At 43.1% G+C, this 16,774-nt stretch overlaps 1 protein-coding gene across 1 annotated transcript in view; it reads left to right on the forward strand.

Moving 5' to 3' along the window:
* The first annotated feature begins 3,566 nt into the window (after nucleotides 1–3,566).
* LOC311311977 (putative helicase senataxin) overlaps nucleotides 3,567–16,774 on the forward strand; it is a 40,135-nt gene continuing 26,927 nt past the window's right edge. The window contains exons 1-8 of the mRNA XM_084441805.1: nucleotides 3,567–3,734; nucleotides 5,749–5,925; nucleotides 6,199–6,403; nucleotides 12,043–12,146; nucleotides 12,247–12,466; nucleotides 16,020–16,142; nucleotides 16,294–16,462; nucleotides 16,554–16,641. Coding sequence (XP_084297931.1) covers nucleotides 3,732–3,734; nucleotides 5,749–5,925; nucleotides 6,199–6,403; nucleotides 12,043–12,146; nucleotides 12,247–12,466; nucleotides 16,020–16,142; nucleotides 16,294–16,462; nucleotides 16,554–16,641 — 1,089 coding nt within the window. The 5' untranslated portion in view covers nucleotides 3,567–3,731. The remainder of the gene's footprint in view (nucleotides 3,735–5,748; nucleotides 5,926–6,198; nucleotides 6,404–12,042; nucleotides 12,147–12,246; nucleotides 12,467–16,019; nucleotides 16,143–16,293; nucleotides 16,463–16,553; nucleotides 16,642–16,774) is intronic.

Raw genomic sequence — 16,774 nt, forward strand, 5'->3', positions numbered from 1 at the left:
AAATTAGATCTGACTTTCCAGGACGTTCAATGAAAATGAGCCTGTCTCCATAATTTTGGACCAACTTTTCTTTGAGCTTCCATGACTTGTATACTGCAGCTGATTCTTCCACTTTACTAAGTCTTCTCCCATAGCTCTCAGTTACAGCACTCAGTGTTGTGACAGTCATATTATTTGAAAAGACTGTCTCATTTAACTCTTCAGTTAGCTCAATGAAGGCTCTTTGATGTTCGGTGAACTTTTTTTCTGAAAGATGCTTGTTTCTGGCTGCTGAAATATTATTTGCTGAAATGTAGTGTGCGAGGCAGCTTCTGTGGTACTTAGCATCATAAGCAAATAGATCTTTATGTGTCAGCATGCGAAGATGTATTTTTTCATCAAGCCTCTCTGAGGCAGCACTAAGGACCTTTAACCTTGTGCTTTCACCTGTTCCAGTACTTATTGCGGTCAACGGCCCTTTTTTATAGTGGGCTTTGTCGTCACAGATGAAACACTGATTGCGGATGTCAAATTCGGTGTCTCTGCTCAGTCTTGGTTTTTTGATTAGAGACTGATCCTTGTCTGTGTCTTGCACAGTCACGGTGGAAGTAGTGCAATAGGCCAGGTTGGTTGTGCTGGAGTAATTTGCTCTGCATGACTTGTGGTATGACACTTAAAATTTGAAGGAGAGTAGGTCACTTGAGTGGGGAGAGAGTCTCTTGTGAACCTCATCATTTTGTTCCTGGGCAACTTTCAATATTGTTTTTAGTCCTTCCAATTTGGGATTCTTGATATATGGATTTTTTTTTATCATCTTGCAGAGCTTTACTACATATCAGGCATAGCTTTTCATTTAGTCCCAGTGTCTGGCTTGTTGACTGTGCTGGCTCTGTTGGTTCCATAAGTGCACAGCTGGACTCAGAAACAGCTGGTGAATACGGAAAACACAGTTAACATATTTGCCACACAGACTCACACACACACTGTCAAGAGTTATCTTTGTATCTGCAATTAGCATTGTACAATGGTATGCTAGCTAGCTAAAGGAATAGTACACTGGCTAAGCTAGCTAAAATACTAATAATCATTTCAACACAAAACATGTTATACTCAATTTAAGAATATATAAAAATTAATGAATCATTAGACGTGTGTTACCTGTCTGATCTGTCATTAGAGTGGTAGTGAAGGGTTTCTTTCTTTTTTTATTTCTGCCACATAACATTATGTCAATCCTTTGGATGTGGCAGTTTAAAAATGGCAGTTACAATTTTAAAAACAAGGAGGCACACTGCTGGATGGAATGGAATGCCTGAATGGAATGTGGTGCTATATTGACTTCAGAGGGTGATATGGATTGCATATCACAAATTAACACTAAACAATGAATATATCTCTTTCAGGAAGGGCTTGCTTATGGTTAATGAAAAGGATATTGACTTCCAAAACCTTTTTATTTTGTTCAAATGAAAAAGTTGTGTTATTTCACCATGAAAAATAATTTACTGTATATGCTTTCCGCCTATTCATCACTGTGTTTAGAGGTCAACAGTACATAATTAAAACAAATTATCAACATAAATTCAGGTAATCCATGTGCACAAGGTACCTGACGACTCACACAAAACTTTAAGTGGATCAGAGCTTCCTTTGGAAAACTAGACTGCGCAATGTAACCATTGCACCCCCCAGAAATATCTTTATTGGCTCTGTGTGGTGCATCACTTCATCAGTTGATTTCACTAATATCCCACAAAAATAAAGTTCCACAACAGTGCATTTCTTGAATGGGAAACCCTGAAGATAAAAAAAAATCATTGTTGTGTTTTGTTCTAATTTGGGTAGGGGTACAGTACCTCAAAATCTTAGGGCCCCTCCTGCTAGACTAACAAGTTCCGCCTACACTAAACTGATGTTTGCATGACTATATTCTAGTATTTCTTTGGGGAAATTACATTTTAACTCTTTGGTGTTGTTGGACAGTTACTTGGGTCAAACCACAGCAAAGTTGATGCAAATTTGAGTGAGCATTATGAAATTATGGGCTTTTCTGTCACCTCACTCCTATCCGGACAAGCCTAATTTGGCTCTTTTTCAGATATTAGGGTAGGTCTAAAGAATAGCCCAAAAAACTTATTTCCCACAAAAATAAAGTTCCACAACCATCCATCTCATTAATGGGACACATAGGGGATATGAAAAAACATGGTTGTGTTTTGTTCTAACTTGGGTAGGGGTACCTCAAAATCTGAGGGCCCCTCCTGCTAGACTATATGTCCTCACCGCCATGGACTATTTCACTAAGTGGCCCGAGGCCTACGCCCTCCCGGACCAGGAGGCAGAGACCATAGCGGACGCACTGGTGGAGGGCATGTTCTGCCGCCTGGGGGTGCCCGAGTGTATCCACAGCGACCAGGGGAGGAACTTTGAATCCCGGGTTTTCGCCTGCATGTGTGACCGGCTGGGGATGCACAAGACCCGCACCACCCCCTTGCACCCCCAGAGCGACGGTTTGGTGGAGAGGTTTCACCGGACCCTGGGCCAGCAGCTGGCCATCCTCACGTCGAGGCATCAGCGAGACTGGGACACGCACCTGCCCCTGGTGCTTATGGCGTGTCGCTCAGCAGTCCAAGAGTCTACCTCCTGCACCCCAGCCCTTCTCATGCTGGGGAGAGAGCTCCGCACCCCGGCAGAGCTGGCGTTTGGGCGTCCTCCTGACTCCCTAGCCATTTCCCCGGGCCCAGAGTATGCAAGGAGGCTTCAGGACCGCCTGGAGTCAGCCCATAGTTTTGCCCGCGAACAGCAGCAGCGCGCTGGCATCAGACAGAAACGGAACTATGATGTGGGGACCCGGGGAAGGCACTTTCTGCCAGGAGAGCTGGTCTGGGTCTACAGCCCCCAACGGAAGAAGGGCCGGTGTCCCAAGCTGGACAGCCAGTGGTCGGGGCCCTGCAGAGTGCTGGAGAGGGTGGGGGCGGTTGTCTACAGGGTGCAGCTGCCCCCCCGCGGGAGGAAGGTGCTCCACAGAGACAGACTAGCTCCCTACAGGGGGGGCTCCCTCCCTCAGGGCTCAGGGAGGGCGTCGACCCCTCCTCCTCCAGCGTCCCCCCCGGCTGCCCCCTCCTCGCCCACTCCAGGTTCCTCAGTGATGGTCCCCCCAGCCCTTTCCCCGTCACCCCAGTCTCCTTTCCCTGTCCCTCGGAACAGCAGCCCCCTGCCGGGGACTGGTCTCCCCGGGCACTCGTTCCCTGCTTCCCCGGCTGCATTCCCTGTCCCCCTTCCCCCAGCAGCACGCCAGCCCTCGCAGAGGCAGAGGAGACCTCCAGGTCGCTTTGGAGACTTTGTTTGTTCCCTCTGGGGCGAGGAACGTATTGGTGGGGGGGGGGGCAATGTAGCGACCTAGGATGGGAGTAGTTAATGTGCGAGTTGATGGACGTTTGTGGTTCTCACGTTTGGGTTTGTGATTGGTGGACTGGGGGGGAGGCGGGACCTGGGGGTTTTGACTTGCTTGTCTCTTCCCTGGTGTTCGCAGTTCGTTGGTGTGCGCGCTAACCAGCCCGTTACTGTTCTCCTGTCTATTTGATTGCCATTTGCTATACAGTCGAATAAACATTCGAGTATTCAACTGTCTCCTCCTTATTCAAGACATTACAGTATCAAGAAAGTATCACGCCTGGTGCGTGTCGCCAAGCACAAAAAAGAAGAAGAAAAAATAAGACTGGTTTCGGTATCGATTGGATGCACTTTGGAATATGGTGAGTTTATCTTATACCACGATGAGACCTGGAGTCGTTTTCGTCAAGATTTCTACAGAGTTCGCCATCTAAAACGGTCATGAAATGTCGTTATTGCTTAACAACCAGACTTTTCATGAACCGAGATAACATTAGCCCAAAACACGGGTGCAGCTTACCAGCCTACACCACTTCCTTGTTCACCGTTATAATTTCATGCAGAAAATATATGTTGCTAGTTAACGTTGTGTTTTGGTTATACATTTAGCTGGCTAATCTGCTAATGTTGGCTAACGCAGGGCTGCCAAGTTTGACCAAAAACTTGGAGTGAGATTTATTCCCTTCCCTGTTAATTTTATTGTCGGGCGAGTTGTTGACGGGGGGGGCTTTTGCCCTGAATTCTGCACCTTTGGTCGTGAGACGGGGTTCGTTCGATCCATCCGACCCCCCCTGGCTACGGGCCATACCTGTAGTATGTAGTCGCCTTTCGGCTACAATCGACGTTTTTTTGTCAATTGGGTCATATGAATCGTGCAGATCCGGGGAGTTTTCCAAAAAAGGGGGGGGGGGTGAGGGGAGAGTGACTGCGTTTGATGTTCATGCTAGAATAAACCTTATTGGATAATACTAACTGGTTAGCTTGGCATAGATATAAGTACAAACTTGGATGCTACAAGCTAAATGTTATAGAGTGGTTGGTCAATTCAGAACGTGAAATAGTGACTAACCACAGCAGACGAGGGTATAAATGCAGATCATGTTGTTGGATGTAACGTTGCTTGATCTCCAGTTGAATAACGTAAACGTCATGTCAACAGCGTCCAACATCCATTCCAATTGCGCGAGTTTTCTCCCAGGTTCTCCTCATACAGCGTTTTTTCATACAGCCCAAATATCTCCAAAGCTGCTGCTGCTAATCACTTGTTAACGAAATCTCTGCGTTTTTTTGCGGTTTAAAATTAGGATAGAGGACACTACTAGTTGCCCCTCAAGCAGAAACGAAACTTATGGTGCGTTCCAGGCAACCCGTAACTCGTGTTTTTCCGACCTCCTACACGTGAAAATGCTCTGGAATGGCAGTCAAACCCGTAACTTCCCACCCGGCAACTGGGAGTACATCGATCTGTACGAGTTCACGGGTGGGAAGTTACGGGTTTGACTGCCATTCCAGAGCATTTTCACGTGTAGGAGGTCGGAAAAACACGAGTTACGGGTTGCCTGGAACGCGCCATTATTTCCGGTAGCTTTCTTTCAACGAATTCCAAAATAAAGGTCATGGAAAACAATTACACAACAAAAAACACAACCTTTTTTTTTTTACTCACTTGGCATTGGTCCGAATGGTATACTGAAGTATGAAGTCTACTGAATCTGATATATACAGAATAATATTTGGAAGGCCTATTCATCAGTTAATAAGTGATAATAATGGGCAACCTTAATCTAAAAATATGCAAGCAAAGACAGTGTCATCATATCGATACAATAATATGGGTAAGACCATTCTAAGAGGAGAAGAGCTGTGAGGACACACAGTTAGCCTTGACTTCTGTTAAAGTAGTCGATTTGCAAAACTGTAAGATAATTCATCAACAATACATCAGTGTTGACTGAAGAAAAAATACCACTAATGCAACTAATGCAAAACAGGAATTATGTTTTTTTGCAGCATTGTTGTCACTGGTTATGGTGAACAATGAAACAAACAATACATATTCCAATATAAAAAAGTGCCAAAAGGCCGAACTGCCCAGGAAGCAAAGTTAAAATATTTAAGGAAGGACTATACAGTAGATAGAACTATGCCTCACTTAAATGGCTCAAACAAATAGATATTTTGCGACGTGTATCGATAATTGTATCGCAAGAGGCCACAATAAGATATTCACTGTATCAATATTTTGTCCTACCCCTAATGTGAAATAACAAAATGGTCCTTTAGATTCTGACTTCACAGAAATTATTTCTGATTGATTATTGAGCTTTCTGTCCTGACTGTTGTGACTGACTTCTCTGACTCTATTGTCTTGTGTAGGCGAGCACGTGCCGCTGGTGCCGCTCGAGAGATGGTGCTGCTGAGCTGCTTCAGAGCTACTGCTCTGGCGCACTCTCTACCGAGGACCAGAAAGCAGTCAACGAGGATCTCTGCTTCTGCACAGAGTGTGTGGAGGAGTACCACAAGGTTAGGGAAGACTTCCCTGCACTGCATAAGGTAATTGAGGAGCTTTTGATTGAGGTGTGTGTATTGTCCCATATGCTAAGTTGCTGTTGAAGTAATCACCATCATAAGGAGATTTTTGTGTGAAAGGATAAAGTAACATAACAATATTATGTCTGGATTCACTTTGCTTGATTTTTTGTTTAACTCTCTGGTTTGCCTGTCTCCCACTCTCAAATCACTGTCATGCACACTTGTGTACACACTCTTATACTCATGTATGCACTGTGTCTCCCTCTATCTCTCTTCTTTTGTCTCTCCACACAGAATCTTTGGGATCTGGAGACGACTCGGCTTATGAAATGCCTCGATAAGGCCTCGGAAGTGGAGCTGGAAGACGACCTCTTTGTTGTCGAGGACAACCAGGAGTTCCAAGTGCCTATGCTGACCCCTGATCAGTATGCTTATCTTGTGAGCGTCCCCCTGTTGGAGATCCTGAAATACCCTTACCTGATGGCTCATCCAAAACTGAGTGAGTATGGCCCTCCACACTCACCACTCTTTACATTACATTACAGTCATTTAGCAGACGCTTTTATCCAAAGCGACTAACAATAATTGCATTTAACGTAGGAAAAGCCAATGTACTACTACAGTACTTGCCAGAACTCACAAGTGCATCTTCTTTCTAAAACAAGTGACTAAGAGTATAATCTAGTGCTGAAGGTAAAGTGCAAGAATAGCAATCTAAAGTACAGTGCAATACAATACAATACAATAAAATACAATAAGTGCTTAGGAGGGAGGATTGTACTTCTTGAAGAGATGAGTTTTGAGCCTGCGACGAAAGATGGGCAGCGACTCTGCTGTCCTGACATCAGTGGGCAGTTCATTCCACCACTGCGGGGCCAGGACAGAGAAGAGCCGTGACCGTGTCGATCGACCGCAGGAGCCTCGGAGTGACGGGGCAACCAGTCGCCCCGAGGTAGCAGAGCGTAGTGGTCGGGAAGGGGGTGTAGGGTTACTCTTCTCCAATTCTCCCGTTAATGGACAGTTTACTGGAGAACAGAGTTCAACCTGTTGCGGCTAAAAGAATTTACCTAACTAGGCCAAATTTGGCAATGCAAAGGAGAGTGTTAACATCCTCAGTCAACGGTCGTCAGCACAGTCTCAACTTCTGTGAGGGTACTTCAGACTAGTGTTCGGCGATATCCAAATTTTGAAACCGTTTTTAAGTCTCCACAAAATACCGCGGTAGTCTGTATTACCGTTATTACGGCGTGGCCAGTGGAGCGGCCGGATCCGTTTATAAAAAAAGGCTGTTTGTTCGTCTTGTTCGTAAGTAGACCAATCACAGTGCATGCTGCTGTTACCAGGTGGCTTCAATTCATTAAACCCTGCACAGGGAGGCCACGCCGTGATTAGACTCTGTCTTGTTTTTTTTTATGATTTGATTTTTTATTTTCTGTCATTTGCGTTGGATAGGAAGGATAATGGTGCGTGCGCCGAAAATTTCACCTAGGCTACAGTGAATGGCGCATTGTATATTTGTCACCCTATGTCAAAACGGCAGCTAACCTTACTCCAAAAAACATTACTCAACAGTGCAAACATGCACGTGTCCACAAAACTTCAATAAAGCTGTCATCCTCACTTTCCCTGCTTCATCGTTTATGGTCTCGGGTAGTGTTCACCATTCCACTCATCAATCATAGCCTACTACATCATCATCTCATTCCCCAGAATAGTCTCTCCTCGATTAGAAGTTGCAATAGTCATATTCCTCTGTCACGCAGGCCAAGCCCGTAAATAGAACTGTTGGCCTATTCTTGAAATGTTACCAGCTAGCCAGTTCGAGTAGGCTACACAGAAACGCCAAATGCCGATGCATGCTTGCACAAAACTCGCAAACGTCTAGCCTTAAATTATTATTCAAACAAGGAACAAGATAGAGACGATAATAACCCAGTGACTGCGGAAACTTTACTTGTCTTTAAGCGGAAGAATGCGCACAGCTCGTCTTGTGTCAGTGCTGCACATGCACAGTCCCATCCATGGCAGCAGGTAGACGGACTGTGTTGCCTCTGTGTATGAAATGTGCTATACAAATAAAGTTTGATTTGACATATCATTAATTAGACGAGAAACGTTGCAGAGTAGGCCTAGACTTGTAATGTTGTTGTAGCGGTTGCATTGTGGTCTTGTTACTGAAGCGTTTCAAAAAAGGTAGGATAGCCTACTTTGTCAAATAGAAGTTGTAGCCCGTTTCAGAATATTCAGAAGTGATCGCAATTGCAAGCATTCGTGAATCATTTGTCTGGGCTTTAGAATAGCCAATCCTATTATTCTTCGAAAATAAATGTCTATAGCCTAGCCTATATGTGAACAACAATCAAGGCGATAGTGTAGGCCTACTTTTATAATAATAGCCATTTCGTTACTGTAGGCTGTTTCTATGTGCATTTTACCATCAAATGCATAGACGGCCTATAGGCTTAGTTTTATAATAATAGCCTATAGGATTTAGTTCCTTTGCCCATTTGTTGTAGCCTAGGCCATATGCGAGAGGGGCTTCATTGACAGAGGCTTTACGGTTTGTTGGACAATAAACGGAGCGCCTCCGAAAAAGACCATCCTGCCGTTCTGGTCTGGGCTACATTTATCTAAACATTATTATTATTGTCATCGTTGTTGTGTATTATACTGTGTAGGGCCTACCGGTTACGGTAGGCTACAATTCTGACTGTCTGTCTGACTGACCGCTGTGGAGGGTGAGTACGTTCTAGTTAACATGATTAAATGATGATAATAACACCACGACCACCAACAACAACAAAAATAATAATATATTTTATTCAGAAATTGCTGCATAATTCTTTAGACGGTTTTGCTGACGAGACCGTCCAGATTTTATAGCACCGCGGTAAACCATAATACCGGAAAACCCAAGCCTACTTCAGACCCTGATTACACTACTACGTTTTTCGTTGCTTTCCCGAAGAAGACCTACGTTTGCGCCTAGCATTTACACTACCACGGCCAAAACGAAACTCGAATCCGCAAATGTCGCTTTGTCCTCAATGACTCAATGAAACGGATACGTACACACCAACATTTAACCGATCCGTGCAGTAGTAAGCTAGCTCCTTTTTCCTCTGTGCGCGCACCACCTTTATATTGAGGTCTATGGGCCTCTGCTAAAAACTATGATAAACATGCATTTTTAAGGCAGGAAGCACAGGGTGTGATCTTACCGGTGTCATTATGCTGTCATGTGAAATATATCGGATTCTCAAACCGAATATTGAAACAAAAGCTCCATTTGAGCCAGAACTATTTCGCCGAACACACTACACCATAGACCCAGGACCCAGGATTACATCTCCGCACTGGCCTGGGAGCGGCTAAACATTCCCCAGGCAGAGCTGGTTGATGCTGCCAGGGAAAGGGATGTATGGGGCCCCCTGCTGGAACTGCTGCCTCCGTGACCTGACCCCGGATAAGCGGATGAAGATGGATGGATGGATGGCACTACACCATACCTTTCGCACTGTAAACTAAACTGATTGTTTACATCCTCCAAGCCATGCCTAACACGTCAACACATGGGGATGGCGATTCATTTCACAAGACAACATTCTACTGAGTAAGAGGCTTCCTGCCTGATCTTGTGGTCAACGGAGGTTTATAGAGGCATGCTAGAATGCTTATTCTGAGCGGTATTTTCTGCAAAAAGACATGTTTTGGGGACCCCAAAGACTTATTTTTAATAGTTGAAAATTAGCATAATAAGATACCTTTAACTATTCAATGTTTAGCCTATAGGTTCCCCCCAAAAAGTAGACATTTCAAATAATAGCCCAAACAAGAGTAGACACTTCAAATAACATTCACTCTTCAAAAAAAGGAACTGGCAAAAAGTTAAAAAGCTTTTATTGAGATATGTCGCTATACGCGTGGGTAGGCTCAGTTTGTGTTCCAGACCAAATAGCTCCTTCATCACACCTGTCTGAGCTTCCGAGCACTCCTGCCCATTTCCTTTTGAATAATTTTCTCTATTCAATAATCTAATTCAGTCCAAATGTTCCAATATATAGTCCTTATAATCAGTTTATTTTATGTCCTTCATCCATTCCCTCACGTTATACTGTAGCTCCCATATGTCGAGGTAGGCTATTGAATGGGTTTGTCAGCAATCCTAATCTGTAATCATTGAAAAATAGCCTAGGAATTGGTTTGTGCGCGCGAGTCATTGATCAAAAATCTGAATAGGAATTGGTTATGGAGTTTGGATAACTGGAAAAAATTATAAGAGGAACTTGAGATGGGAGGCCCGTCTGTGGACGACCCGATGATGTGGTGAACCAAGTAAGGCAGGCCTTATCTAGCTGCGCTCGAGGACGAAGTTGGGTGAATGGATGGACTTCATTTTGTCTTCTTGGTAAAGTTGATCGTGCTCAAAAACATGAAAGTGTAAAACTTCTAGGCAAGAACAAGGACCCAGGCGCAGAGAAAGGAGACTCAAGCAGTGTTCAGAATTCACCAGTCTTTACTCCTCAAAAGTAGGCAGCAAAAATCCAACAAACATAAAACCAAACTCGAAAGCACAGAAGGTCCAGGCAAAAAGGTCAAACACACAAAAGATCACGAAACCGGTCAAAAGTCAAAACACAAAAGATACAAAAACTAGGTCAACTGAGAGAGGGCAAAAAATCTTACACATGACGGTAGCAATCCACATAGTCATGGAGGTACAACATTCTGGCACAGGAGGAAGAGACTGCACAGCTTAAGTAGGCACCAGATATGATCAGCAACAGGTGTAGTTAATTGAGGCGGGGCAGCCAATTACTCAGGCTGGGACACACACACACCACAGAACCACATGATCTAGGAAACAAGGAAGTCCATGGACAGGGAGCAGGGAGGGGCATGGCAGGAAGCCGGGCGTGGCATGATCAGGATGCAGGGCGGGGCATGACAGAAAGAATAAAACAAAAAATGCAGCAACATGAAGTAGATGAGATGGTGGTTGGGAAGCAAAGGGAACTGTTTAAATTAATGGCAATATACATGGCTGAGTTCATGGAGTTTACAACCATTCATCTCTTACAACATGCATGCATACATACATACATACATACATACATACATACATACATACATACATACATACATACATACATACATACATACATACATACATACATACATACATAAATGTAAACAGTTTGGCTATAATATTGTTATCACAGCAGCACTGATTGAGATTGAACAATTATAGATTTAAATAAAAGTAGGCCATCTTTTATGATTTGTCACAAAAAAATATTATTTTAAAAGCAAGAATTGCGCACTAGCCATGGAACACAAACAGGGATGGAAATGTATTGTAGGGGATGGAAATGTGTTAGGCCTACTGTTAGTGTTGGTTGGATGGCTCGACAGCTGCATTTTAAACTCACAACATTATAAACTATGCTGCTAGCCAAGAAAAATATACCCTTGATTGCTGTAGCTCAAACTCGTAAATCACCTGTTTGATATGCTCTTTAATGGTGGTGTTATATGTGTTTGCAATTTCGCGCTTAATCAGGGTTCGTTTTCCCCATTCAAAAACGTAGCCATGGACCCGCGCTAGTGTAATCCAGTCCCCTGTCAGATCTGTTATCTGTGGTCTTGGCGCAGTACCTGTCTGCTCCAAGCACAAAGATCCCTGTTTGTGGTTAATCATGAGATCTGTGAGTGAACCATTAAGCCCAATTAATGCTTCATCGAGCGACTCTTTTGAAACCATCCCCAGAAAAAAAAAGAGTTTCAGAGACTTTGCTTCCTGCATTCTGGTGACTTTTAAAGAATGGAAATAACCAAATAATAAGTATACTGCAACAGCATTTTTATGTTAAATAACTTTTTTTATTTTGAGTTATGGGGTAAGAACAAGAAATATAATAGTTTTACTTTTACGTCTAAATCATCAGACAATTTAATCAATTTAATCTCATCTTCACTTTCTCCTGTCCCCTTCCTTCTCTCTCTTCTCCTGCTCTCCTCTCAACAACCTCGTTGAGAATAGAATCGTGATTCTTACATGCATCTATTTTTTCAACAGCCGTACTAGGGTGTAGTAGCTAGTTTCCTGCCCAACACTGGTGTTCTTTTGTCCTGCAGGTGAAATGTGTGTGGAGATCCTCCCTAAAATGGAGAGGTCCAATTCCTGGGTGCTTAAGAAATATCCAGGGATTTACCTCCTCCTGGTCCACCCCAATGAAACGGTAATAACTATAGGCAACTTCTGACACCAACTGAAGGCTTACAGTTTGTGCACCAGGAACATAGGGCAAGGTTGAGACATCTACATTCACCCTCTCTCAGGTGAGGCGGTGGGCCATCGGTGTTGCAAGGTCTTTGGGCAACGTGGACAGAGACGACTTCTATGACCTCCAGGAAATCGTCTCCTGCATGTTCTTTGTCGTGGAACTTGGAATCTTCAGGAACTTCGAAGAATTTGACAGTGCTTATGACCCCACCACTAAAATGACGACGCTGCCCTGGCACCTATATGACTCTAAGAATGAAAAGAACTACTGGTTGGGTAAGGCATCACTGCTTATTTAGTTCAGCCATAGTTAATCTGTCATATACTGCTCCAAAATAAGCCTAGTCAAAGACTATAAAACATGTAAATGTAGATTTCATCCATTGAAAGGGGTAAGTCCTAGACCAAATCCTAACCAGCCAGCCCCAGGCCTGGTCCCTCCCCTCATCCAAGATGGCAGCTCCCTGCTTTTGTCCTGTGTCTCTCTTTTAAATGTCTTAAAAGCGTTTCATGGCTTTGTTTCTTGCTAAAAAAACTCAAAAATATCGTTTTCATTGATCCATTGGCTGGATTTCCTCCAAAAACTTGCTTGGATTACCGGCTTTTGTGTTGTGCTGTTTGTCTACCCGTCGCCCTGCTCACCTGCGCTGATGCCTACTACCTACATGCCTGCTGCTCCCTGCCTGGGTCTCTGGTAGACTATTGCTCCCCTGCTCTGCTCTCCTCTGCTATGGCCTCCCCCTCCACTCTGCCCCTGTTTCCCTTGCACATATATTCCACACATTATGCCTCTGACTCTGCATACAGTACACCGAACTCCCAAACGTTCATTCACTGAACTTATCTTGGGATTGTTTCCACATACTTTCTTCACACACAGGCTATCATTTCACACTGCATCTGACTTTGCGCACCAAACTCCCAAGGCTTCATTGCAAGTCTTTCTCGGACAATGGGGCCAACATTGCTTCTCGCTGCGTTGCTCCTCGCGGCGTTTGTTGACCACTATGGGAAGAGTGCACTCGGGAAAGTGCACTTTACAACGGTCTTACCCAGTCCCCAAACTTGACTCCATCTGCATCTAATGAAACTTTGGCCACTCTATCTGGTATTCTCTCTAAATTACCTGATAATGAATTGATCCTCTGTGGTGATGTGAACTGGGACTGGTTGTCGTCAATGTCAGATGAATTTAAAGCATATTGTGATTCAGCGAATTGATTCTCCAACTCGACCAAACTCAAAGTGCCCAGAAAAATCTACTCTTATTAACTTATTCATTACAAATAATCCTCATACTGTAAGTATACCACTGTAGGTGTGTTTGCAAATAATGTGAGTGACCACTGTGTTATTGCTTGTGTTAGGGATGCTAAAATGCCAAAGGTCATGCCTTGGTACATTACAAAACGTGATACAAAACACTTAAGTGAACAGGGTTTCAGGCAACATTTGTACCTTACTGAATGGAGCAGGGTTGCCTTAATACCTGATGTTGAGTTGGCTTGGTCCTCCTTGTTAGATATGTTTATGCCAGTTATAGATAAGCAGGCCCCTGTCAGGAAATATAGGGTCAAGGGCAGGGATAATCCCTGGTTCTCTGAATAATTATCCAATTTAGTTAATGAAAGAAATCACTTCTGGGCGAAAGCAAGAAAATCAAAGTCTGAATCACTCTGGGCTACTTTTAGATGCCTAAGAAATAAATCTACTGCCCTAGTTAAGAAGGCTAAATCTAGCTATTATCTTACCCTCACTACACAAAATTTAAATAACCCTCTGAAGTTTTGGCAGACAATCAAATCCTTATCTCCAACTAGCTTGTCTGTTCTAGCACCTTGCATAGTATCAGATTCATCCACTGTGTATGACAGAGCTGAGATGCTCAATTGTTTTAAAAATCATTTTGTTTCTTCTGGCTTTATTTTTGATAATGTCACATTCTACTGCTAGTGCTACCCAGGTCTCATTTGACACCGAGCCTCCTTCACATAGTGAGTTTAACTTATGGCCATTTTCTGTTCCTGAAGTGCATAAAGTCCTACTGTCCCTGGATCCTAATGAAGTGGCAGGGCCAGAGAATCTGGGCCATTATTATCCAAGACTTGCAACTGACTTCATTGCGGAACCATAGACCTACATTTATAACTTAACCATAACCAGTAAGGAAATCCCCAAAGTTTGGAAAATGGCTCATGGCTCCCCAACTTTTAAAATGAGGAAAACATCAAGCCTTAACAATTATAGACTAATCTCAAATCTGTTCCCTCTAGCCAAGATTCTGGAAAGTCTGGTAGGTGATCAATTGAAAGATTTCTTACACAAAAATGCTATTTTATCTTATCAATCCGTTTTTAGAAAGTCCCATAGTATAGTTACGGCAGCTACGAAAGTAGATTATGATATAATTGTAGCTTTAGATAATAAACAACATTGTGCATCCTTGTTTATTGATTTCTCAAAGGCTTTTGATACAGTAGACCATGATGTATTGAGGCATCTTCAGGCTATCTTGTATAGGGCTGTCAGACTCTGCTGTTGACTGGTTCTCTAATTATCTTTCTGATACTGTAGGACTCAATGTGTCGAAGTTGATGGTTGTTCCTCTGATATCTTGTCCATCCTCAATGGGGTGCCACACGGCTCTGACTTGAGCCCTTTGTTGTTCACAATTTATATAAATGATTTAGGTAAACATTTTCATAATGCAAATTCCCATTTCTACGCGGATGATACTGTCATTTATTGTTGTGCGGCAACTTTGTCAAAGGCTGTGGAGTTTTTGCAAGTTGCATTTAAAGAAATAGAAATCCAGCTTCTGCAACTAGGACTTGTACTAAATGCAAGTAAAACAAAAATGATGGTCTTCACTAAATCTTAAGTTAAAACCCATGGTCCTTCTGCTGTACATACGACTCAAGGAGTTACTATCAAGATTGTTTCTACTTTTAAATATCTAGGATTTATTCTTGATAAAGGCTTGTCTTTTAAACCACACATTGAAATTCTGGTTAAGAAGTTTAAAAGTAAGGTTGGTTTTCTATTTTAGAAAACAAGACATGTTTTTCCTTTTATACTAAAAAGAGGCTTGTCGCTGCTACAGTACTTTTTTTTGCCAGTTCTTGATTATGGTGATGAATTGTACATTAATGCCTGTTCTACTTCTTTGCTCATGCTGAATGCTACTTATCATGGTGCCCTTAGGTTCATTACTGGCTGTAGATCACTTACTCACCATTGTACGTTATATGAGAACTTGATAGTTTGGCTGTCCTTGTCTGCTCGTAGGCTTTTCCATTGGTACATCTTTATCTATAAAGCATTCATTTGTCTGTTACCTTTATATCTCTGTAAATATCTGACCCCCATATCATCATCATCTTATAGCTTGTGTTCTCAGGACTACCTAACTGCCTCAGTCCCCAAAACTCGCACTGAGTTTGGGAAGAGGGCTTTCGTATTCTCCGCTCCCTGTATCTGGAATGGACTTCAAAAATCTCTGAAGCGCCAGACCCCCCCCCCACCCCACACACACACACACACACACACACACACACACACACACACACACTTTGGCTACCGTATGCTCTATTTTATCTCTCTTCCTTCTTTTGTGTGTTCTCTGTTTTCTGGCCAACTGTGTTCTATAATGGTTTGTCTGTTTTAGTTTCTGGTTGTTTTTTATGCTCCCATTTTGGTTAGGTGTTGTTCGAAAAACTGTTCTTTTGATCTCAAGCTTCTTTACCTGGTTAAATAAAGGTTAAATAAATAAAAAAAGAGAACATTTTGTGAAAAGCAATTGGTTTTGTCCTCAACTCTCTGTCCCCAGGCATCTGTATGCTTCTCACCCAGCTGGACACTCAGGCTATGGACTCCCTTTTTCTCGATCCAGACAAACAGGTCAACATACTCCAATGCATCCTCAACACTATGGAGACGGAACGTGAACTAGGTCACTGATGCTCTTTTCTTTGTTTTGTTTTTACCAGAGGCCTTGCCAAAATTACTAAATGGCAGACCAACAATTTACAAAATGTTCAGTACTGATTTCCCTTAGAACACTGTGCATGACTGATGACATGATGTCTTCTCATCCCCCTCAGATGAAGACACAGATGGGGATGCAGATCCCTTCTGGCCCGCCCTGCAGTGTTTCATGCTGATCTTGGACCGTCTGGGCTCCAGGATCTGGGGGCGGATAGAGCCAACTCCTGCCTTCAAGATCATCACCGGAAGCTCCAGCTACATGGAGGAGATGGAAAATATAAAGATGTACATAAGTTGCCGTTTGTCTTGACATTCATTATCTCCATCTTATGATTCTTTGATTGAGACCATTTTCCAATTTCTTTTGTCACCAAAGGCCATGGGTTAAAGTGGAGCCTGTGAATGATGACGACATGGTGACATGCAGTCAGATGGTGTATGACTGCAACAAAGACAAGAGCAAGGTAGAGACACCTGACAGCTTTTACACTTCCGCCATGTTTAGTCCATGTTTGTGTATGGGAGTGATGTAGTGTCTATTGTTAGAGTATTGCAAACCATCAATGCTAACAAGCTGTGCTCAGTATGCTCTTCCTT

The sequence above is a fragment of the Borostomias antarcticus genome, assembly GCF_949987555.1.
Source record: "Borostomias antarcticus genome assembly, chromosome: 8".
Lineage (NCBI taxonomy): Eukaryota > Metazoa > Chordata > Actinopteri > Stomiiformes > Stomiidae > Borostomias > Borostomias antarcticus.